At 41.4% G+C, this 23,755-nt stretch overlaps 1 protein-coding gene across 1 annotated transcript in view; it reads right to left on the reverse strand.

Annotated features, from left to right (window-relative positions):
* The window catches only part of LOC140728626 (uncharacterized), a 99,862-nt gene that overhangs the window by 13,305 nt on the left and 62,802 nt on the right, over window positions 1-23,755 (reverse strand). The window contains exons 6-7 of the mRNA XM_073047628.1: window positions 10,494-10,816; window positions 5,095-5,194 (exon numbers count right to left, since the gene is read on the reverse strand). Coding sequence (XP_072903729.1) covers window positions 5,095-5,194; window positions 10,494-10,816 — 423 coding nt within the window. The remainder of the gene's footprint in view (window positions 1-5,094; window positions 5,195-10,493; window positions 10,817-23,755) is intronic.

Genomic DNA, 23,755 nt, shown 5'->3' on the forward strand with positions numbered 1-23,755 from the left:
TCACCATTAGCTGTTGTTTTCAACCAAGTTAGCTACATTTTTCAACCACTGCAGTTCTTATGGTGCAGTATATCCCAGAAACCTCCAGGATTTGCTCAAAGCTTCAGAGAAGAAACACAATTATAAAGCAGCACAGTATGTGACAAGGCAAAGATGTAGAAAGGAAGCAGAAGCTGTTGTGGATGTCTTGTACCTTTTGCCATTGTCCTTCTAAGTGACAGTGGTGGCTTTATGAGATACTATCAAAGGAGATCTGGTAAGTTGGGGCAGTTCATTTTTCAGATGATACACATTAACTAACATTCAGTGGTCCAGAGATGGAGGAAGTGATTGGTGAAGGTACTAATTAATTTCATCAGGGAAGTGGCAAGTTTGCATCACATGCCTCACCTGTGTTGTGTTAATGCTGGAAAGGCTTTGGGAAGGTATTAAGCGAGTCATTCGCCACAGAATATCAACCTTCTGACCAGCTATTGTGGCCGTATTCATTTGTCGCAGGTGAGGATTTATGAATGAAACTGAACATGGCAGAACTATCACCATATATCTGCATTTCTGGAAGGAAGGTCATTGATACAATCAATTGAAGATTGTGGTCAATTTACTTTTCAATGAATATGTATTATTCTGTATGTTGGTTACTTGTCGGTCTTTGTGTGTAGTTTTTCATTGATTCTTTATGCTACTGTGAATTCCTGCAAGGAAATGAATCTTAGTGTAGTATATGGTGACATATGAGAATAAATTTATTGAATTTTGAACTTTGAACTCAACTTTGAATAATGGTTGTAGTGGAAAGTTACCATTTGAAAAATATGGGCAATTTGATCTAGTGCTTTGAGTCCTGCATCCCATCCCTCCCACTCAGCATAACTAACACTTGAGATTAGGAAGGTACTCTATATTGGATGGTGGTGTGAAAACTGTTTTACTTGAATCTGGCTGGAAATTACTTCTGAGGGCAATTAAATATTTATCACTTTCATGTATGTGGTATCATTGAAAGTTGCGACCATGTAGGAACAATAGTCTCCTTCAGGGAACAGAACCTAGTGAAGAAATTTTTTGTGTTTGTCTCTGTTTCAAGTATTTTAATTCCATGTTTAATAGATAACTAAATTTTAATTTCCCAGTTACCTATGTGGTAGTCAGACTCATCTTTTTAATAATTGATTTGGAATTCTAATTATTAGTCCAGCTGCATAATTATAATTATAGGGTATTTACAATTAAAGCCTGTCATGGAACAGTGTTTTAAATGCATTATTTCAATATGATCGACAAAGCTAAATTTGGTTGATATACACCAAGGCTCATTTTACGTTCAAGATTAAAGTATATAGCTAGCACACATTAACTAGTGGACATGTACTCTGAAACTGAACCTTATAGTTCAAAGTATATTTATTATCAAAGTTGAGATGTGTCTTCTGGCAGGCGGTCATAAAACAAAGAAATACCAAAGAACCCAGTTAAAGAAAAAAACCCACACAAAACAATCAAACCTGCAAAAAAAAAACAAATCACAGCAATAAAAAGAGAAAACTATAAACAGAACATTAAACATCAAGCTATAGAGTCCCCAAAAATGCATTCACAGCCATGAGCCTCTGGGTTAAGTGAAGCCTGTCCAGGTGCCAATGGCTGCAGCCACAGCTACCGCGTCAGTAAATTCACTACTGTGTGTCAATGGCTGCAGGTCTCAACCACACAAATAAAGCATTTAACAGTAAAGACACTAAACATGAAATTGCAGCCAGAAGTGGGTCCATCGCCATGAGCTGCCAAGGCAATTGGACCTTCCAGCCTGGGAACCAAGACTGCAGCACCTTCCGCCGGCAACACTGAGTAGGATACCAGTCAAGCACAGGCAGGTGGCACTGAACACCCATTCGTTTTCCATTCTCATTAAATTTAATCTGGCTCAACGCTTTACTCAGAGTGGAGCAATGGAGCCAACCACGGGTTTGTGCTAGGTTGTGCTATTAGGAATAAACACAGCCACCCCCAGCTACAGCCACAGCTGTATTCCATGCCGAATCCCCCAGGAAATCACAGAAGTGCAAGATCATTCAGTTGTCCCAAAAATACATTGTTTGCAGCCTGTAACTTCCCTTTTTAACAATCACAGTTCAGAAGTATATTTAGAAGACGAGTATCCAGAGTTTTGTAAACTGTCTGCAAGATGTTGCCGTTGAACATTGGTGCTATCTTGCCGGAATACAATTATATGTTAATTATTCACTGCATATGCTACTGGATAAGTTAGGGCAGGTTGCCTTGTATAGGAATGTCATGAGTTTGAGAAAGGCTATTGAGATGGAGAAAACCATACAACACAGCAGCATAATTTTAAATGAAAGCATTCAAAGTACACAAAGTAAAATTATTTTTCATCAGCTGAAGGTCCAAAAAATGATTAGCAGACAAGTCCAGAGGACAGAAAATATTCAAGGCAACCTCAATATAATGGTCAAATGATAAACATTTACAGCAGACATTTCTGGGGAATTAAATTTCGGCCAGGTCTTGGTACACCAATCAAACATTTTCGTACCAAGATCTCAGTATCTTGAATTACCTTTCGAAATGTTATTTGAAGCAGAACAGTCCAACACCAAAAGGCTTAGAAAGCTTGTTGTTTGATTCTGTACTGTTATAATCTATTTGTGATCCGTGTACTAGAAACAATGGCATATGAAAGAAGCCCTCATGTTTATGATCCTTCAAAGTTGATTACTTCAAAATTAAATAAATCTGGAAGAAATTTTGCAACATCCAAATTTTCTATTTTAGAAGAACATTTTCCATTTTTTAAACTATATATTTAATAGAAAGCCAATAAATGTAACTAAGAAATATCTGTTCTTTTAACTGTTCAAATGTGGCAAGATAAAAAAAATCTAATTATTTCTTTAAATATGTTTAAAACTTCGAGTGTAAACGTGCAACTTTACACACAAGCAACACACACAAAATGCTGGTGGAACACAGCAGGCCAGGCAGCATCTATAGGGAGAAGTGCTGTCGACATTTCAGGCCGAAACCCTTCGTCAGGACTAACTGAAAGGAAAGATAGTAAGAGATTTGAAAGTAGTGAGGGGAGGGGGAAAATGCAAAATGATAGAAGACCGGAGGGGGTGGGGTGAAGATGAGAGCCGGAAAGGTGATTGGGAAAAGGGATACAGAACTAGAGAAGGCAAAGGATCATAGGGCAGGAGGCCTAGGGAGAAAGAAAGGGGGAGGGGAACAGCAGAGGGAGATGGAGAACAGGCAGAGTGATGGGCAGAGTGAAAAAAGAGGGGACAAAACTAAATATATCAGGGATGGGGTAAGAAGGGGAGGAGGGGCATTAACAGAACTTAGAGAAGTCAATGTTCATGCCATCAGGTTGGAGACTACCCAGCCTGTATACAAGGTGTTGTTCCTCCAACCAGAGAGTGGCTTCACCTTGACTATTAACGCCCCTCCTCCCCTTCATACCCCATCCCTGATATAGTATTTTTCCCCCTCTTTTTTCTCTCTGCCCATCACTGCCTGTTCTCCATCTACCTCTGGTGCTCCCCTCCCCCTTTCTATCTCCCGAGACCTCCAGTCCCATGATTCTTTCCCTTCTCCAGCTCTGTATCACTTTTGCCAATCACCTTTTCAGCTCTCAGCTTCACACCACCCCCTCCGGTCTTCTCCTATCATTTCGCATTTCCCCCTCTCCCTCCTACTTTCAAATCTCTTACTATCTTTCCTTTCAGTTAGTCCTGACGAATGGTCTCGGCCCAAAACGTCGACTGTACTTCTTCCTATAGATGCTGCCCGGCCTGCTGCGTTCCACCAGCATTTTGTGCGTGTTGCTTGAATTTCCAGCATCTGCAGATTTCCTTGTGTTAACTTTAAACACAAGGTAGATTTCAGTTGCCAAAATAGTCTAAAACAATTATAATCTATTTATTTATTTATTTTTTTTATTAGTTTTTCAAAACATTTTACAAAATTAAAAACCCCAAATCCCAATGAGGAGCATTAATACAGTGCAAGATTAAGCATACAACAACAATATGCTACAAAGGAAGAGAATTTAACAAAAAAGCACCTAATTAAAAGACAAGTGAGCTTAGTGTCCTCGCCAAGCCCCACAACACAAGAAAAAAACAACAACAACAACTCCAGACCAACCACCACACAGTATAAAGAGTACAAGTCCGGACAGTCAAACTCCCAGACTGTGAATACACTTAGCAACAGAGGATAATAATGCCTGCTACCAGAAAAAAAGGGAGCTGAAAGCAAGGGACCGAAAAGAAGAAGAAAAAAGAAAAAACCCTAGTCAAGAGGAAGGCTATGAAAGTACTCGATAAAAGGTCCCCAGACCTTATGGAACTTTAGATCCGAATTAAGAACTGAATAATGAATTTTTTCGAGGTCCAAGCAGGCCATAATGTCGTTAAGCCATTGTGCATGAGTGGGCGGGGCAACATCTCTCCATCTAAGGAGGATCAAGCGTCTAGCCAGGAGAGAGGCAAAGGATAGTATTCGGCATTTGGTCGGACCCAGACATAAATCTGTCTCGCCCCAAAAACTGAGCAGAGCAATTAAGGGGTTAGGTTCTAGGTGCTGATTCAGAATACCCGATAATGTAGTGAAGACATCTTTCCAGAATTTCTCCAAGCTAGGACAGAACCAGTACATATGGATGAGAGAGGCCACGCCCCTCTTGCATTTATCACAGAGCAGACTAATGCCAGGGTAGAATTGAGATAGTTTAGATTTAGACATATGGGCTCTATGAACAATCTTAAACTGTAAGAGGCAATGGCGAGCACAAAGGGAGGTTGAGTTAACCGATTTGAGAACTGAGTCCCAGCTCTCCTCGGATAAGGAGATATTTAAATCCTGCTCCCAGGCCATTTTAATTTTATCCACAGAGGCCCGTCGTAAGGCTGCTAGTTTATCTCGGATAATTGAAATTAAACCTTTACCTAGTGGATTAATGGAAAGAAATAGGTCCATAGCATTTTTCGCAGGCATTTCAGGAAAGTTAGGAATTAAAGGAGCAGTAAATCTATTTTTTAAGATAGAAATCAGACTGATTGTACTTACCTTCTGTAGTCAACCCTCCACGGACTACAATGTCCTTCAGTCCAAGCAAATTACCGCAGCTTAATGATTTTAGGATTTCCGAACATCCTCTTCTTTGGGTCTGTAGAAAAGACAACATGATTTTTCTCTCTCCTAAATAAAATCGAAGGTCAGCAAGAATTTAGAGTCAACTCGGTTAGAAGATACGCAGTAATCTTGCGGTGACCTCAGATTGGCTTCGAAAGCATCAACACATCAGTCAACGTATTCGGGAAATTACATTGAAGTGAAACAATCAAAAGGAATAAGGGAAAATCGAAACTGATATAAATCGGCTAATGTAACCAGGAAACGCTTTGAGATGTAAAGCTACAGAAGTCATAGCTCCTTCCTCGCTGACAGGCTTCAAACAGGCAGAAGATTATTGTAGGAATTGAGGCTTCTAGAATCAGTCATTGATAGTTACAGCATGGAGACAGCTCTTCAGCCCATGGGATCCATAACAAACTTCAACCACCCATGTACACGGATCCTACAAGTATCACTTTTGTATTCTCCCCGTATTGTCATTTATCTCCATCTGTTTGCAGCAATCACTAAACACAGGCAATTTACAGAGAGAAATTAATTTGTCAGCACACACCTTTCCTACTCACACTGATTTGCTATGCACCTATTAAAATTACAGGCAAAATGGTGATTCTGGCCTTTGGTTTTATGACTCTGGAACATAAACAGTAACAGATCATCAGTGCAAAACAAGCAAACTATAATTTCTCACCCCATTCTAGTAAAATTGCAGTCATATGTGCTCTCTTTTTGGATCTGAAAGAGAATAGACAATAGGTGCAGGAGTAGGCCATTTGGCCCTTTGAGCCAGCACCACCATTCACTGGATGATCAGCCATGATCACAATCAGTACCCCGTTCCTGCCTTCTCCTCATATCCCTCGACTCTGCTATCTTTAAGAGCTCTAATTCTTTCTTGAAAGCATCCAGAGAATTGGCCTCCACTGCCTTCTGAGGCAGAACATTCCACAGATCCACAACTCTCTGGGTGAAAATGTTTTTCCTCAACTCCATTCAAAATAGCCTACCCCTTATTCTTAAACTGTGGCCTCTGGTTCTGGACTCCCCCAACATCACAAACATGTTTCCTGCCTCTAGCGTGTCCAATCCCTTAATAATCATATGTTTCAATCAGATCCACTCTCATCCTTCTAAATTCCAGTGTATACAATCCCAGTTACTCCAATCTTTCAACATATGACAGTCCCGTCATTCTGGGAATTAACCTTGTGAACCTACGCTGCACTCCCTCAATAGCAAGAATGTCCTTCCTCAAATTTGGAGACCAAAACTGCACATATTACTCCAGGTGTGGTCTCATCAGTACCCTGTACAACTGCAGAAGGACCTCTTTGCTGCTGTAGTCAACTCCCCTTGTTATGAAGGCCAACATGCCATTAGCTTTCTTCACTGCCTGCTGTACCTGCATGCTTACTTTCAGTGACTGTTGAACAAGGACACCTAGATCTCATTGTACTTCCCCTTTTCCTAACTGGACACCATTCAGATAGCAATCTGGCTTCCTGTTCTTGCCACCAAAGTGGATAACCTCACATTTATCCACATTAAACTGCATCTGCTATGCATCTGCCCACACACCCAACCTGTCCAAGTCACCCTGCATTCTCAAAACATCCTCCTCACATTTCACACTGCCACCCAGCTTTGTCTCATCTGAAAATATGCTAATGTTACTTTTAATCCCTTCATCCAAGTCATTAATGTATATTGTAAATAGCTGCGGTCCCAGTACCAAGTCTTGCAGTACCCCACTAGTCACTGCCTGCCATTCTAAAAGGGACCCGTTAATCACTACCCTTTGTTTTCTGTCTGCCAACCGATTTTCTATCCATGTTAGTACCCTACCCCCAATGCATATGCTCTAATTTTGCCCACTAATCTCCTATGTGGGACCTTAAGGCTTTCTGAAAGTCCAGGTACACTACATCCAGTGGATTTTCCTTGTCCATTTTCATAGTTACATACTCAATAAATTCCAGAAGATTAGTCAAGCATGATTTCCCCTTCGTAAATCCATGCTGACTTGGACTGATCCTGTTGCTGCTATCCAAATGTGCTGTTATTTCATCTTTTATAATTGACTCCAGCATCTTCCCTACCACTGATGTCAGGCTAACTGCTCTATAATTCCCTGTTTTCTCTCTCCCTCCCTTCTTAAAAAGTGGGATAATATTAGCTACCCTCCAATCCACAGGAACTGATCCTGAATCTATAGAACACTGGAAAATGATTACCAATGAGTCCATGATTTCTAGAACCACCTCCTTAAGTACCCTGGGATGCAGACCATCAGGCCCTGGAGATTTATCAGCCTTCAGTCCTATCAGTCTACCCAACACCATTTTCTGCCTAATGCGAATGTTTGTGTCTTCCTTAGTGAAGACAGATCCAAAGTACCTGTTCAACTCATCTGCCATTTCCTTGTTCCCCATAATCAATTCAACTGTTTGTCTTCAAGGGCCCAACTTTGGTCTGAACTAATTTTTTCCTCTTCACAATACCTAAAGAAGCTTTTACTATATATTCTTCGCTAGCATACCTTTGAACCTCACCTTTTCTCCCCGTATTGCGTTTTTTAGTGATCTTCTGTTACTTTTTAAAAGTTTCCCAATCCTCCGGCTTCCTGCTCATCTTTGTTATGTTATCTTATTTTTATACTGTCCTTGACATCTCGTCAGCCACGGTCACCCCTTACTCTCCTTAGAATCTTCCTTCCCCTTTGTAATGAACTGATCTTGCACCTTCTGTATTATTCCCAGAAATACCTGCCATTGTTGTTCCATTGTTGTGAATAGGGAACACAAATATATCAGAACAGATTAAAACTAACAAAGCAAAGGAAGGTTTAAGATAATCTCCTGGGCAAGGATCCTAACATCTCCTGATCCCACTCCCGTCTCAGCTAAGACCCCAGGTGAGAACTCCTGCTCAGGTACCACCACCTCTCCTCATCAGCTCCTTGCCTCACACGCTTCTGCTAACACTCGTCCTCCCCTCACTTCTCCAAGTCCCCCCTCTTTCCACCACCTCACCTCCCGATTCCTCCAATTCACTGTCCTCTTCTGACCCCATGCATGACCCTGTTGTATCCCCATCATCCCCATCCCCTGCCGTCCCGTCCCACCTGCTTCTCCCTGTGAGGCACAATATCCTGTCCTCAGCACGGTCTCATCTTTGTTTTCCCTATTTTCATCCATTTCCCAGCACTCAAATACACGCAAGGGGTCTGGGGACAAGCATTACATCTGTCCCTATACCTTCTCCCTATCATCCAGGGCTCTAAATAGCCCATGCAGGTGAGGCTGTCTTTCACAGGTGAATCCTGTGGATCGGCATATGGGAGGGAGATTGAAAATGCTGATTATTATAATATGAGGAATCCGGAGATCCATGAGCCAGTCCTCATCATGGGATCAGAGGTGAAGACAGTCAGCAACTTTAAAGTTCACGGCATTATCATTTCAGAGGATCTTTCCATTACGAACAAGGCAGCGCCTCTACTTCCTTCAACACCAATGCCCTTGAACAGAAAGCGTACAAAAAGTAATGGATACAGCCCAGTCTGTCACAGGTTCTCAATATTTATTAATATATTTTTTACCTGCAACTGTTTTTTGCACACTTGCTGTTTGTCGGATGTATGTAGCTTTTCCCCAATTCTATTGTCCTCTTTTTTTTTAAAATTTATTACAAATACAAGAAAATGTATCTCAGGGTAGTATATGGTGACATATATGAACTTTGATAATAAATTTATATTAAACATCAACTTTGGTGTTACATATTGCATCTGATGCTCCCATTGCCGTTTCTTCTACATCAATGAGGATGGACGCAGGTTGGGGGGGGGGGGTGGGGGGGGAACAGCTTCACCAGCACTTTTGCCCCACCTGCCTGACAGGCAGGATCTCACGATGGTCAGCCATTTTAGTTCCATTTCCACACTGACATTTCTGAGCACAACCTCCTCTGTCAGGTGAGAGCAAATTAGAGAAACAGTACCTTGCATGCTGCTGGGACAGCCTCCAATCTGGCAGCATGAATCGCAAATTCTCAAGCTTCCATTAATCACTCCCCTCAATCTCTCTCCCCCTTAATTTTTTTTTCTTTTCTCTCTTCTAGTGACCTAATTGGCCTCCATAACTCCATACCTTGCCCCTCCTCCACACTCTTCATCATCCATACACTGCTCTCAATGGTCCTTATGAAGGGTCTAGGCCCAAAACATCAACTGTTCATTTCTTTCCATGTATAGTTCCTGGCCTGCTGAGTTCCCCTCGCATTTGTATGTATTATGTAGTTAAGGTGCATTCCACACTTTGATGTTTAATATTCTGTATGTTTAAAGCTTGCTTTTGTGAAATGACTTGTTCTTTTTTAAAAAAAATCATAGGTTGGGTGTTTGATAATTCTTTAAATAGGTTGCATGATCGCTTTTTCTGTGGCAGCCCGTGGAAGAACAAACCTCAGTTGTACACAGCATACATACTGTACTGTGGTAATAAATGTATATTGATACTTCAAAGCTTGATTTCGTACTTCACTGCATTTGTATTACTACATTTGGTGTTTTCTTCTAATTGAATTCAACATAGCAATAAGATTTTACCAAATGACAGAATAATGCCATTCAGGCTCCACTTAAGAGCAATTCACCTAGTCCCCAGTAAGTAATACTATCCAGTCTTTTCTCTATGGCCCATTAAATTCATTCCTTTTAGATACTTAACCGGCTCTTTATAGATCTCTGGAATTAAACCTCTATCTACTACCCCTGACAGTGTATTCCAGATGCTAAACACACTGTATAAAATTCTTTCCTTTTAAAGTTTACTTAGAAACAATACCCCAGTGATGAGTTAGCAGCATTTATATTATGCTTTACATCACAGTTCCAGATACCCGTCAACATTACAAATCTAAGTGCAAATCAGTTCTGAGCCAAGTGAGGAAAGAATACAAGACATTAAATATGGTAATAATCATTTTGCCACACTAATTTTATCCATCATTCTGTTACATCAACTCGATTTTCATCCCATTTCACAACTCTTTCTTTACATTCCCAAAAATTAATCTGATAACAACCTCCATTTCATATATTAAGGGGTTCTTAAGAGAACACTTTCTTGTGAAGTACAACTATTGCAACGATTTTGTCTGAGTTATTTTTCTGGATAGCATTTTGAGTATTATGGTTTTCAGCTAATGGAAAAATATCTTTCAAGTCGACGAACACTGAAAAATCATCAAGAAATTCTAATAGTTTGGAGGCAAGAACATTAAAATCTCCACATGCAGCTAAATATCTTCTGATGCACATAAATTACCTGTGAAATTACCAACTCCGTGGCTGTTGCACCCTGTGGTGGATTCAGTATTTGTCCTCGCCTTCGCAGTTGCTCCTCTTGTCCTTCCATTGATATCAGGTGCAGGAATTGCAGATTGGTTTCAGCTGTTGATGGCTCTCCATTCGTTTTTGTTATACTCCAATAGGCCAAAGCGTAATCAATAAGTTGCTGTTTGTCCAACAATGAAGAAAGCCCGAAACCTTGTTTATTTAGGTACTTCAATATATCCTCACGCCGAACCTTCCTGCGTTTTAGGAGCTCTTCTGCAGTTTGGCTGTGGTTCAGAATGATACCGATGAGGTCTGCAAAAAAGTTCAAGAATATGTAATTTATATGCACGTAAATGCCCAAGTAAAATAAGAAATTGTGAGTAAAATAATTAATACACTAAGGTAAATACAAATGAGAAATTAAGCCATTTCTCTACTGCAACTAAAAATAAATAGTGATTCTGAGGGAGAAAAATGGCCACAGTTGCCCGGTTTGCTGCCTCTTACTCAGGGGTTGAGATTCAATACTGACTTCCTCTGCTGTCCATGCAGTCTGCACTGTGACCAAGTGGGTTTCTTCCTGGAGATGGATTTCCTTCCAAATTCCACGAGACTAAAGGCTGATGGGCCACCGTAATGCATAGGTAAATGGAGGAACTTAGGAGCTGAAGGGAATGTGGGTGGTTTAAAATAGGATTAATGAGTGTAAATGGGTACTTGAGACATGTGAGGTGAAGAATTTTTCTTTTCTGTATGGCATCCATTATGCTTAATGACACAGATAGACATTTTAAAGCAACACACACAAGGAACTCAGCAGGTCAGGCAGTAGCTATGGAAAAGAGTAAACAGTCAGCATTTAGGGCTGAGACCCTTTATCACAATTGCAAAGGAGTAGGAGTGAAACAGACTATGAAGATGGAGGGAGGAGAGGAAAGTGATAGATGAAACCAGGAGAGGGGGAGTGAAGAGCTGGGAAGTTGATTGGTGAAATAGATTAAGATTCAGAGTAAAGGGAATCTGATAGGAGTCGACAGAAGATCATGCAAGAGAGGGAAGGGGAGGAGCGGCAGAGGGAGGTGATTGCAGGTAAAGAGATAAATTGAGGGAGCGAAACAGGAATAGAGAATGGTGAAGCGGGGTGTAAGGCAATTAGCAGAAGTTCAAGAAATCATGTTGGAGGCTATCCAGACAGAATATAAGGAGTTGCTCCTCCAACCAGAGTGTGGCTTCATCGCTGCAGTGGAGGAGGCCATAGACTGATATGTTGGAATGGGAAAAAGTAGAATTGAAATGGGTAGCCACTAGGAGATCCAGCTTTTTGTGACAGACAGAGCAAAGGTGCTTGGGTCTCACCAATATACAGGAGGCCACACCAGGAGCAGCAGACACAGCATATGATCCCAACAGACCAACTGGTGAAGAGTCGCCTCACCTGGAAGGACTGTTTGGGGCCCTGAATGATAATGAGGAGGTGTCCTCCCTCTCATAATACTAACATACCATTTACCTTCCTGTTCTCCGATTACATCCACTGGCTTTCAGTGACATGTGCACAAGGACACAAGGACACCGAGCTTCCTTTGAACATTAATACCATCCAATCTCTTGCTTGCCATTTACACAATACTGTATTTCTGTTTGTGCACTAAAGTAAATGGCCTCATGTATTTTCCACATGATATTGCATACCCTCATCCAATTCATTCAGCTTGTCCACATCTCCCTCAATTCACTTTACTCCACCTCAGTACTCACAATACCACTATATTTTGTATTAATAGGAAAATTAGAAATTTGACATAACATTCAAGCCAAATTACTCAGGTAGATTGCGAAAGGCTAGATTCCACATCTCTGCCTTATTCTGCTTGTCACAGACTGCTAATCTGAAGTGGTTCTGTTTATTCCCATCTTTTGCTTTCTGTTTAATAATCAATACATTTCAGCATGTTCCCTCCAATTCCATATTATCTACAGCTTTAACAACCTCCTGCACGGGACCATATCAAAATCTTCCAAGCAGCTAAATACACCATATTTGCTGGCTCCTGCTCATCTATTCTACTAAACATGTCCTCAAAGAATACTTCGGCATTTTTCTTTCCAAGATTCACATTAATTCTGCCTATTTCCATTATAGTTTATTTGGAAAACATTTAAACCATTAATATTCTTTATCGATTCATATATATACTGTTTCTGTATATTATGGGTTGTATCTCCCATAAAATACCTAAAAAAAAAATTGATTCTGAATAGGGCATACACAAAATAAAACTTATGGTAAACTGCAGTGGTTAAAATGATCTATCGTGGTATCATGTGTCCCACAGTGAGAAAGGGTGACTTCTGACTGAAACTTCTCACTATCTGAATGCCCAGAGCATCAGGCTTCCTTTGAAAAGTCTTGAGAGACTATTTTATCCATGTTGAGAGTTCTCCTTAATAAAGTAGGTTGGGAAAGGAGTGACTGCATATGCCACAGACAGAAGTGCAAAACCAGTCTTCACCTTCACCAGATTTGTGGAATAGCTGCAAGTGGTTTCATAATTTAAATATGCACGTTAGAGTCTGCTTTCAGAGTTTCTCTTCTGCACCACTGAATACATAAATGAACTGAACATTCACTGCAAATACATCCTTTCTGATAAATCCAATATATTGGGTTTAAAGCAGAAATGATAGCTTCTTGATTAGTAAAAGTGTCAAAGGTTATGTGGAGCAGGTAGGAGAATGGAGCTGAGAGGGATAATAAATCAGCCGTTATGGAATAACAGAACAAACCTGATGTGCTGAAAAGCCAAATTCTACTCCTATGTCTCGTTACCTTCTTGAGATTCGTTCACTTGCAGGCAATTTCAGGAATAGAAGCAGAAAAGAAAGGCATGTTAAGAAATGGTTAAGAGAAACAAAGAAAAATAGCATCTACAATGATGAAAAAAATTGAAGGGCTCCAATTGCACCATTTCCAAAGTAATTTTTTAGGTTAGGAAAGGTATTCAGCACTAACATTTAATGCACTCACACCTAACTAATCATACCCTATATTTTCAACCCTATTTCATGGAATATAAACACAGGATTCTGGTTAATTGGGACACATCAGGCTCAATACACTTTCATCCAATTAAGTGTCTGCACCAATTAGCTGAAGTTCCATGAAAATAGTTAAGGTATAATAAAGCCAAGCTACCATTTAACTAAAAATGATGTATTTAAATAAAATACAGAACAGATTAGAACTCTACAAATAACACTACAGTACTATGAAACTATCAGTTGCTAATAGTTATCACAAAGGAATTCATCTGACAAGTACGCTCATTTTATTGACTAAATAAAAAAATCAGTGCAGACTGCATTGCATTCACTGCCTCCCTGCATAGTCAAAATAAAGCAAAACTCACTGTCAGCCCATGATGCAAGCAAATGCAACTAACACTATTTTAAAATTGTTTGCTCTGGTATCTAACGGCCACACAATTGCACACGACTGATACTAGTTAGAAACTGTTCAACAACAGTCTCTGGCGGTTCCAGGGTACGGACTCTTTCTGAAGCTGGTGGTATGGGACTTAAGCACCTCTGGTTGTTGAGAGTGAGAAGCATTCACTGAACGTTTTTGATGAAATACGCAATAGAGAAAGCTGAACATCAGTAGATTTTGATTATTTGTTCATGTTCTACATATTATTTGTTTACATTTTCTAATTATTTGCATGATTTGTTCTTTTTCAGACACAGATGCTTATTAGTCTTTCTCCTGTGTTTCTTGTGAATTCGAGTACGTTTCTTTGTTTTGTGGGAGTCTGCAAGAAGATGAATCTCAGTTGGATATGGTAGACATACCGGTACTTTGAAAATAAATTTGCTTTGAACATTGTTTTGGAATAACATTTTCCTTGTGTCCAGTTTCTGCCTATTATTAATTACACTTGAAGAGGTGTTCCTTTGTCAACAATTCACTTCCTTTTCCCAACCATGTTAGCTACATTTTTTCAACCACTGCAGCTCTTGTGGCGACTGGTATCCAAAAAACATCTAGGGTTTGGTCAAAGCTTCAGAGAAGAAACAATTATAAAGCAGCACAGTATGTGACAAGGCAAAGATGTAGAAAGGAAGCAGAAGCTGTTGTGGATGTCTTGTACCTTCTGCCATTGTCCTTCTAAGTGACAGTGGTGGCTTTATGAGATACTGTCAAAGGAGACCTGGTAAGTTGGGGCAGTTCATTTTTCAGATGATACACATTAACTAACATTCAGTGGTCCAGAGATGGAGGAAGTGATTAGAGAAGGTACTACGGTAATTAATTTCATCAGGGAAGTGGCAAGTTTGCATCACATGCCTCAGCTGTGTTGTTAATGCTGGAAAGGCTTTGGGAAGGCATTAGGCGAGTCATTCTCCACAGAATATCAACCTTCTGACCACCTCTTGTGGCCGTATTCATTAGGCTAGCTCAGTTAAGTTTGCAAGATGTTGACGGTGAGGAATTTAATGAAAGTAAGGGAGTTGACTGACTTTTACTAGAAATGATCAGTGGCATTCACTTCTCTAATGCAAGTAGAATTTATGAATGGTGCTGAGGTTTTGTCGCAGGTGAGGAGTTATAAATGAAACTGAACATGGTAGAATCACCATCTTATATCTGCATTTCTGGAAGGAAGGTCATTGATAAAATCAATTGAAGATTGTGGTCAATTCACTTTTCAATGAATATGTATTATTCTGTACGTTGGTTACTTGTCAGTCTGTAGTTTTTCATTGATTCTTTATACTTATTTGTTCTGTGAATTCCTACAAGGAAATACATCATAGGATAGTATATAGTGAAATATACACACGTTAATAATAAATTTACTTTGAATTTTGAATTCTGATCTCTGTGTATAGAGGTTGTTGTGGAAAGTTACCATTTGAAAAACACGGGTAATTTGATCTGGAGCTTTCAGTCCTGCACCCCATCCCTCCCAGTCAGCATAGCTCATTCTTGATACAAGGAAGGTACTACATAATAGATGGTAACGTGAATATTTCCATTTTACTTGAAACCGATTGGAAATTATTTTGCCACATCAGTTGAGGGAACCATCATAACTCCATCTCTTTAAGGTTCATCTCTTTAATCTTGATTGCATTTAGCGTTAGCATATCTTGTGAAGCCATATTATTTCTTTCATGCACAGGACAGGGACATTTATTGCTCACTACTAAATTGTTTACATGTTTTGCTCAGATACTACTGAGGGGAATTAAATATTAATCTCTTTAGTGTGTACCTGGTATCACTGAAAGTTCCGACCATGTAGGAACAATAGGTTTCCTTTACTGAAGGAGACGAGTGAAGAAATTTTGTGTTTGTCTCTGTACCCATGAAGTATATCAAGTCCATATTTATTAAATAATGCAATTTTAATTTCCAAGTTACCCATGTTGTAGTCAGGTTCACCTTTTTAAACAATGGATTTTGAATTCTAATTATTAGTCCAGCTGCTTAATTACAATCATACATTGTTTACAATTAAACCTGCCATGGAACTGTGCAGAACAGTATCTTAAATGCATTATTTCAACACGGACAAAGCCAAATTTGGCTGACATATGCCAAGGCTTCTCTGCATATGCTTGTAAAGGTGAAACATCTGTTTGTTTGGCACGATACATGTAACATAGAAACTAATTTCATATTAGAAACAGAAAACCTATAGCACAATACAGGCCCTTCAGCCCACAATGCTGTGCCAAATATGTATGCACTTTAGAAATGACCAAAGATTACCCATAGCCCGCTACGTATTTTTCTAAGCTCCATGTACCTGTCCAGGAGTCTCTTAAAAGACCCTATTGTATCTGCCTCCACCACCATTGCCGGCAGCCCATTTCACAAACTCACCACTCTCGGCATAAAAAACTTATCCCTACTCCCCAGCACCTTAAAACTGTGCCCTCTCGTGCTAGCCATTTCAGCCCTGGGAAAAAGCATCTGACTATCCACATGATCAATGCCTCTCATCATCTTGTACACCTCTACCAGGTCACCTCTCATCCTACGCCACATCAAGGAGAAAAGGCCAAGTTCACTCAACCTATTCTCAAAAGGCACGCTCCCCAAACCAGGCAACATCCTCATAAATCTCCTCTGCACCCTTTCTATAGTTTCAGCATCCTTCCTGTAGTGAGGTGACCAGAACTGAGCACAGTACTCCAAGTGAGTCCAGCATTACCTCTCTCTCTGCTCTTAAACCTAATACTTGGTTCATGAAAGCCAATGCACCATATGCCTTCGTAACCCTAATGTGCAGTAGCTTTGAGTGTCCTATCGACTCAGGCCCCAAGATCCCTCTGATCCTCCACACTGCCAAGAGCCTTACCATTAATACTATATTCTGTCATCATATTTGACCTACCAAAATGAACCACCTCAGACTTATCTGAGTTAAACTCCATCTGCTTAGCCCAGTTTTTCATCCTATTGATGTCCCGCTGTAATCCGACAGCCCTTCACACTATCCACAACACACCCAACCTTTGTGGCATCAGCAAATTTACTAACCCAACCCTCCACTTCCTCATGCAGGTCATTTATGAAAATCATGGAGAAAGGGTCCCAGAACAGATCTGAGGCACACTGGTCACCAGCCTCCATGCAGAATATGACCTGTCTACAAACACTCTCCACCTTCTGTGGACAAGTCAATTCTGGATCCACAAAGCAAGGTTCCCATGTCTCCTTACTTTTTCCAATAAGCCTTGCATGGGGTAACTTATCGAATGCCTTGCTGAAATCCATATACACTACATCTACTGCTCTTCCATCATCGATGTGTTTAGTCACATCCTCAAAAAATTCAATCAGGATCGTAAGGCATAGCCTGCCTTTGACAAAGCCATGTTGACTATTCCTAATCACATTATGCCTTTACAAATGTTCATAAAACTTGCCTCTCAGGATCTTTTCCATCAACTTACCAACCACTAAAGAAAGACTCACTTGTCTACAATTTCCTGTGTTATCTCCACTCCCTTTCTTGAATAAAGAAACACCTGCAACCCTCCAATCCTCGGGAACCTCTCCTGTCCCCGTTGATGATGCAAACATCATCACCAGAGGCTCAGCAATCTTCTCTCTCACTTCCCACAGTAGCCTGGGGTACATCTCATCCAGTTCCAATGACTTATCCAACTTGATGTTTTCCAAAAGCTCCAGCACATCCTCTTTCTTAATATCTATATGCTCAAGCTTTTCCATCCGCTGTAAGTAATCCCTACAACTGCCAAGATCCTTTTCCATAGAGAATACTGAAGCAAAGTAATAATTAAGTATCACTGCTATCTCCTCTGGTTCCATACACACTTTTCCACTGTCACACTTGATTGGTCCTATTCTCTCACGTCTTATCCTCTTGCTCTTCACATACTTGTAGAATGCCTTGGAGTTTTCCTTAATCCTGCCTGCCAAGGCCTTCTCATGACCCCATCTGGCTCTCCTGATTTCATTAAGCTCCTTCCTGCTAACCTTATAATCGTCTAGATCTCTATCACCTAGTTTTTTGACCTTTCATAAGCTTTTTTTTTTCTTGACTAGATGTTCAACAGCCTTTATACACCAAGATTCCTGTATCCTCCCATCTTTTCCCTGTCTCATTGGAATGTACCTATGCAGAATGCTAAACAAATACCACCTGAACATTTGCCACATTTCTGCTGCACATTTCCAAGAACATCTATTCCCAATTTATGCTTCCAAGTTCCTGCCTGATAATTTCACATTTCCTCTACTCCAATTAAATGTTTCACTAACATGGCTGCTCCTATCCTTCTCCAATGCTATGGTAAAGGAGGTAGAATTGTGATCACTATCTCCAAAATGCTCTCCCACTGAGATCTGACACCTGACCAGGTCCATTTCTCAATACCAGGTCAAGTACAGCCTCTCCTCTTGTAGGCTTATCTATATTTTGTGTCAGGAAACCTTGAACACACCAAACTCCACCCCATCTAAACTCCTTGCTCTATGGAGATGCCAATGAATATTTGGGAAATTAAAATCTCCCACCATGACAGCCCTGTTATTACACCTTTACAGAATCTGTCTCCCTATCTGCTCCTCAATGTCGCTGTTACGATTGGGTGGTCTATAAAAAACATCCAGCAGAGTTACTGACCCCTTCCTGTTCCTAACTTCCACCCAGACTCAGTAGACAATCCCTCCAGGACTTTTTTTTCCTGCAGTCGTGACACCATCTCTGATCAGCAGTGCCACACCCCACCTCTTTTGCCTCCCTCCCCATCCTTTCTGAAACATCGATAGCCAGGCACTCTAAGTAACCATTCCTGCTCCCGAGCCATCCAACTCTGTAATGGCCACAACATCATAGCTCCAAGTACTGATCCACGCTCTAAGCTCATCTGCTTTGTTCATAATACTTCTTGCATTAAAACAGACATTTCAAACCATCAGTGTGAGCACATCCCTTCTCTATCACCTGCCTATACTCCCTCTCGCACTGTCTCTAAGCTTTCTCTATTTACTACCTTTGAGGTCTTGCTTCTCAACTTCCTTCCCAACTCCCTGTAGTCTGGTTTCAGGACCTCCTCCCCTTTCCTACCTATGTTGCTGGCACCAATATGTACCACAACCTCTGGCTGTTCACCTTCCCATCTCAGGGTATCATGGACACGATCAGAAACATCCCAAACCCTGGCACCTGGGAGGCGAACAACCATCCGTTGTCCTTTCCTGCGTCCATAGAATTGCTTAGCTGACCCCCTAACTATAGAGTCCCCTATTACTGCAGCCTTCTTCCTTTCCCTACCCTTCTGTTGCTTCCCTCAGGTTGGCTGACTCCCCCCCCCCACCCCCCAACAGTACTCAAAGAGGAGTACTTAACAACTTCTTCAACAGGTTTGACAGCTCAATCTCATCCTCACCGCAGAAATCCACACCAGGCTTACTTCCTTCACAGGAAAATAGCCACTCACAGGAGACCTTGCCCACGCCCAGGATTACAGCTGCACAGGTGGAAGGTCAACTGAGGAAGATCTGTGCCAGCAAGGCGGCTGGACCGGATGGAGTTTCCCCACGATTACTGAGGGCCTGTGCGACTGAGCTGGGAGAACCACTACAGCGCATCTTCAACATGAGCCTGGAGCAGAGAAGAGTACCCAGACAGTGGAAAACATCCTGTATTGTCCCGGTACCGAAGAAACCACAACCAAAGGAGTTGAATGACTTCAGACCTGTTGCCTTGACGTCGCACGTGATGAAGACCATGGAGCGGCTGATAATACAGAATCTGAGGCCACAAACCAGGCACGCCCAGGATCCTCTTCAGTTTGCGTATAAGGAGAAGGTGGGAGTGGAGGATGCTATCACGTATTTGCTGCACAAATCACTCTCTCACCTAGAGGGGGTCAGTTGTGCTGTGAGGATTACATTCCTTGACTTCTCTAGTGCCTTTAACACCATCCAGCCCAAGATCTTAAGGCACAAACTAACGGAGATGGGAGTAGACTCTCACATGGTGGATTGGATAGTGGACTACTTGACAGATAGACCTCAGTATGTGCGGTTGGGAGACTGTAGGTCTGACACGATGGTCAGCAGCACAGGAGCGCCGCAGGGAACCGTACTCTCTCCCGTCCTGTTCACCCTGTACACATCAGACTTCCAATATAACTCGGAGTCCTGCCATGTGCAGAAGCTCGCTGATGACACGGCCATAGTGGGGTGTGTCAGGAATGGACAGGAAGAGGAGTATAGGAAACTGATACAGGACTTTGTGATATGGTGCAACTCAAACTACCTGCGTCTCAATATCACCAAGACCAAGGAGATGGTGGTGGACTTTAGGAGATCTAGGCCTCATATGGAGCCAGTGATCATTAATGGAGAATGTGTGGAGCAGGTTAAGACCTACAAGTATCTGGGAGTACAGTTAGATGAGAAGCTAGACTGGACTGCCAACACAGATGCCTTGTGCAGGAAGGCACAGAGGCGACTGTACTTCCTTAGAAGGTTGGCGTCATTCAATGTCTGTAGTGAGATGCTGAAGATGTTCTATAGGTCAGTTGTGGAGAGCACCCTCTTCTTTGTAGTGGCGTGTTGGGGAGGAAGCATTAAGAAGAGGGACGCCTCACGTCTTAATAAGCTGGTAAGGAAGGCGGGCTCCGTCGTGGGCAAAGTACTGGAGAGTTTAACATCGGTAGCTGAGCGAAGGGCACTGAGTAGGCTACGGTCAATTATGGAAAACTCTGAACATCCTCTACATAGCACCATCCAGAGACAGAGAAGCAGTTTCAGCGACAGGTTACTATCGATGCAATGCTCCTCAGACAGGATGAAGAGGTCAATACTCCCCAATGCCATTAGGCTTTACAATTCAACCGCCAGGACTTAAGAACTTTTTAAAAGCTATTATTAATGCTTTTTGAGATAGTGATTTAGATGCATATCATATTTTTTACTGAGTTAAGTATTGTATGTAATTAGTTTTGCTACAACAAGTGTATGGGACATTGGAAAAAAGTTGAATTTCCCCATGGGGATGAATAAAGTATCTATCTATCTTATTAAGGGAGATAGCCACAGGTGTACTCTCTAGTATCTGACTCTTGCCCTTCCCTCTCCTGTTACCCACTTATCTGTCTCGAGGCCCAGGTGTGACTACTTGCCTATAGCTCCTCTCTATCACCTCACTTTCCCTGACCAGATGAAGGTCATTGAGCTGCAGCACCATTTCCCTAATGCAATCCCCAAGGAGCTGCAGCTCGACGCACCTAACACAGATGTGGCTTTCCAGGAGGCTGGGAGCCTCCAAGACTTCCCACATCTGACACCCAGTACAGAACACCAGCCTCAGTCATACTTCCTGTTTCTATTCTACACAGGTAGTCTACCTCACTTTGACTTGATTTCGCGAAGCCTGTTGAGCCAAAGCCCTCCTACTCTGATGTCCACTCCTTCCTTCGTTTGACGGCGGTTGGCACCCAGCGTAATGGTGCATTGCTGCCACCTTCTACTCTGGAGAGTGGATCAGACGATAGACCTACATTCTAAATCCCTTCACCCATTCCCACACACACACACACCCACTCTAATCTACATGTTATCCTTTCTTCTTTGGCCATCCAAGTACACTATTCCTGCTTATCCATCATATCCTATTTTAAAAATCCCTGTATCCCTTAACAAAGCTAAAAGCACCCTGACCTGTGCTCTCACCCATACCCAGTAACCCTTCTAAAGTGAATTCCTGCACCTCCAACTCTCTTGGATTAATTCTCATCATCTCTGTATCCCATACTTCCTGCAACTCAGAATTAGATGTTCTACTGACATTCCTCACACAATCCTGTCTGGTGTTTCCCTATCATTTTCAATGTTTTGCTTAGTGCACAGTGCTCCAGCCTTAACCTAGTCCACACAGTTTCCTCTCTTCTGTATCCTCTGCCTACCCTAGTACCTGTAACACTCGTGTTTGTTACAAATGCCTCCCTTTCCTCTGTCACATCTTGCCCCATTTGGATGATTCTTTCCCAGATTATACACTTGGCCTCTGCTTTGCTGATACTGTGTATTTCTATATTTTCTTTCTTTAATACCCTCTTTGCCAACTCATCCACCCTCATTCCCCTTCACTCCTACACGAGGTGGAACCCTTAGAAATTTAACCTGACCTCCCTAATTTGCAACTCTTGTGACTGACTGAAGGACTTCAAAAAGTACAGTACATCTTGCTGGCTGTTTGAGTGAAAAGACCTTAAACTTGCTAGAACTGAGGATGAATCTGAGCATATCAACACTGACTAGTCTAGCTTTGTCCACCCATCGCAACACAACCAACACTGCCAATTTCTCCACTGTATTCACTCCTAGATGCTCTTCTGCTTATTCCAATTTCTTTTGCTAGTATAGCCACCCCAAACCCTGTCACTCCTATTTCAGGTTCCTTAGCACCATCTGTATAAATCTGAGTATAACCACTATAATTTTCCATCACATGAAATTTGGTAAGAGCATTTAACTCAGTTTTATATTTTCCTTTCCTTTTTACATTAACAAATGCCAGTCTATGTCTGGTCATACAATCTTCCATGGAGCTACAACCAGATAAACAACTGAAGGACTTATCCTTGGATCAAACGCTCCATATTCTTTAGCAATATCATTCCCTACCCGACTGAAGTTATCCCTCTGAAACATCCCATTCTCCCAGCACTCCTTTTGTAGGGCGAGAAGCATTGTGCCCATGCAAATTAGCCCAGTAGTTTGCCATCAATTGCTCCCTTCTTAGCTTCAAAGGCATTACTCCCAATTCTACCTGTAGGGCTGATACTGGTGATGTTTTAAAAGCCCCACTGCACACTCTCAAAGCCTGATTCTGAATCACGTCCAGTTTCCTTACAAGAGACCCAACTGCTGATCCATATGCCACATTTTCATAGTCCAACACAGATCTTACTAAAGCCATATACATTCTCTTCAATGCTGAACAGCTTGCTCCCCATTCCCTACCAGTCAAACATTTCATCACATTACTTTTTTACATTTCTCCTCAACTTTCCTGACATGGCCTGCTCATGTTAACTGAATCAAATACAACTCCAAGAAATTTAAACAATCCAAGCCTTTCTAATTCTATCCCATACATCCTTAACTTCTTCCCTACCTCAATTATTTTCTTGGTGAAACATATAGTTCGAGTTTTTTCTACTGAAAATCTACATCCCCAATCATAACCCCACTCCACCACTTCATCAATTGTTCCTTGTAGTTTCCTGATTATATGCTCCATGTTCCTGCCCCTTTTCCACAAGACCCCATCATCCGCAAACAGTGACCTACCTATATCCACTGGTACCTTTGTGAAGACATCATTAATCAAAATGATGAAAAGTAACGGGCTAATCACACTACCTTGAGGTGTGCCATTTCCCACTATGTATTGTTTTGATAATTCTGACCGAATCGAAGCTTGAATTTTCCTATCAAAATCTTTTATCCAATTAAAAACTCCCACCAACTCCCATCTTGTGCAGTTTAATTAACAATCCTTCCTTCCACATCATATCATAGGCATTCTCTATCAAAAAACACTGCAACTACTGACTCTTTATTTGCCTGGGCTTTTCTTATTTCAGTCTCTAACCTTATCACCGAGTCCATAGAATTCCTTCCCTTCCTAAAACCACTGATAACTTGCCAGCATTCTCCTCTTCTCAAGTTCATACGATAAACATTCTGTTATC

The sequence above is a fragment of the Hemitrygon akajei genome, chromosome 5, assembly GCF_048418815.1.
Source record: "Hemitrygon akajei chromosome 5, sHemAka1.3, whole genome shotgun sequence".
NCBI classification, from domain to species: domain Eukaryota; kingdom Metazoa; phylum Chordata; class Chondrichthyes; order Myliobatiformes; family Dasyatidae; genus Hemitrygon; species Hemitrygon akajei.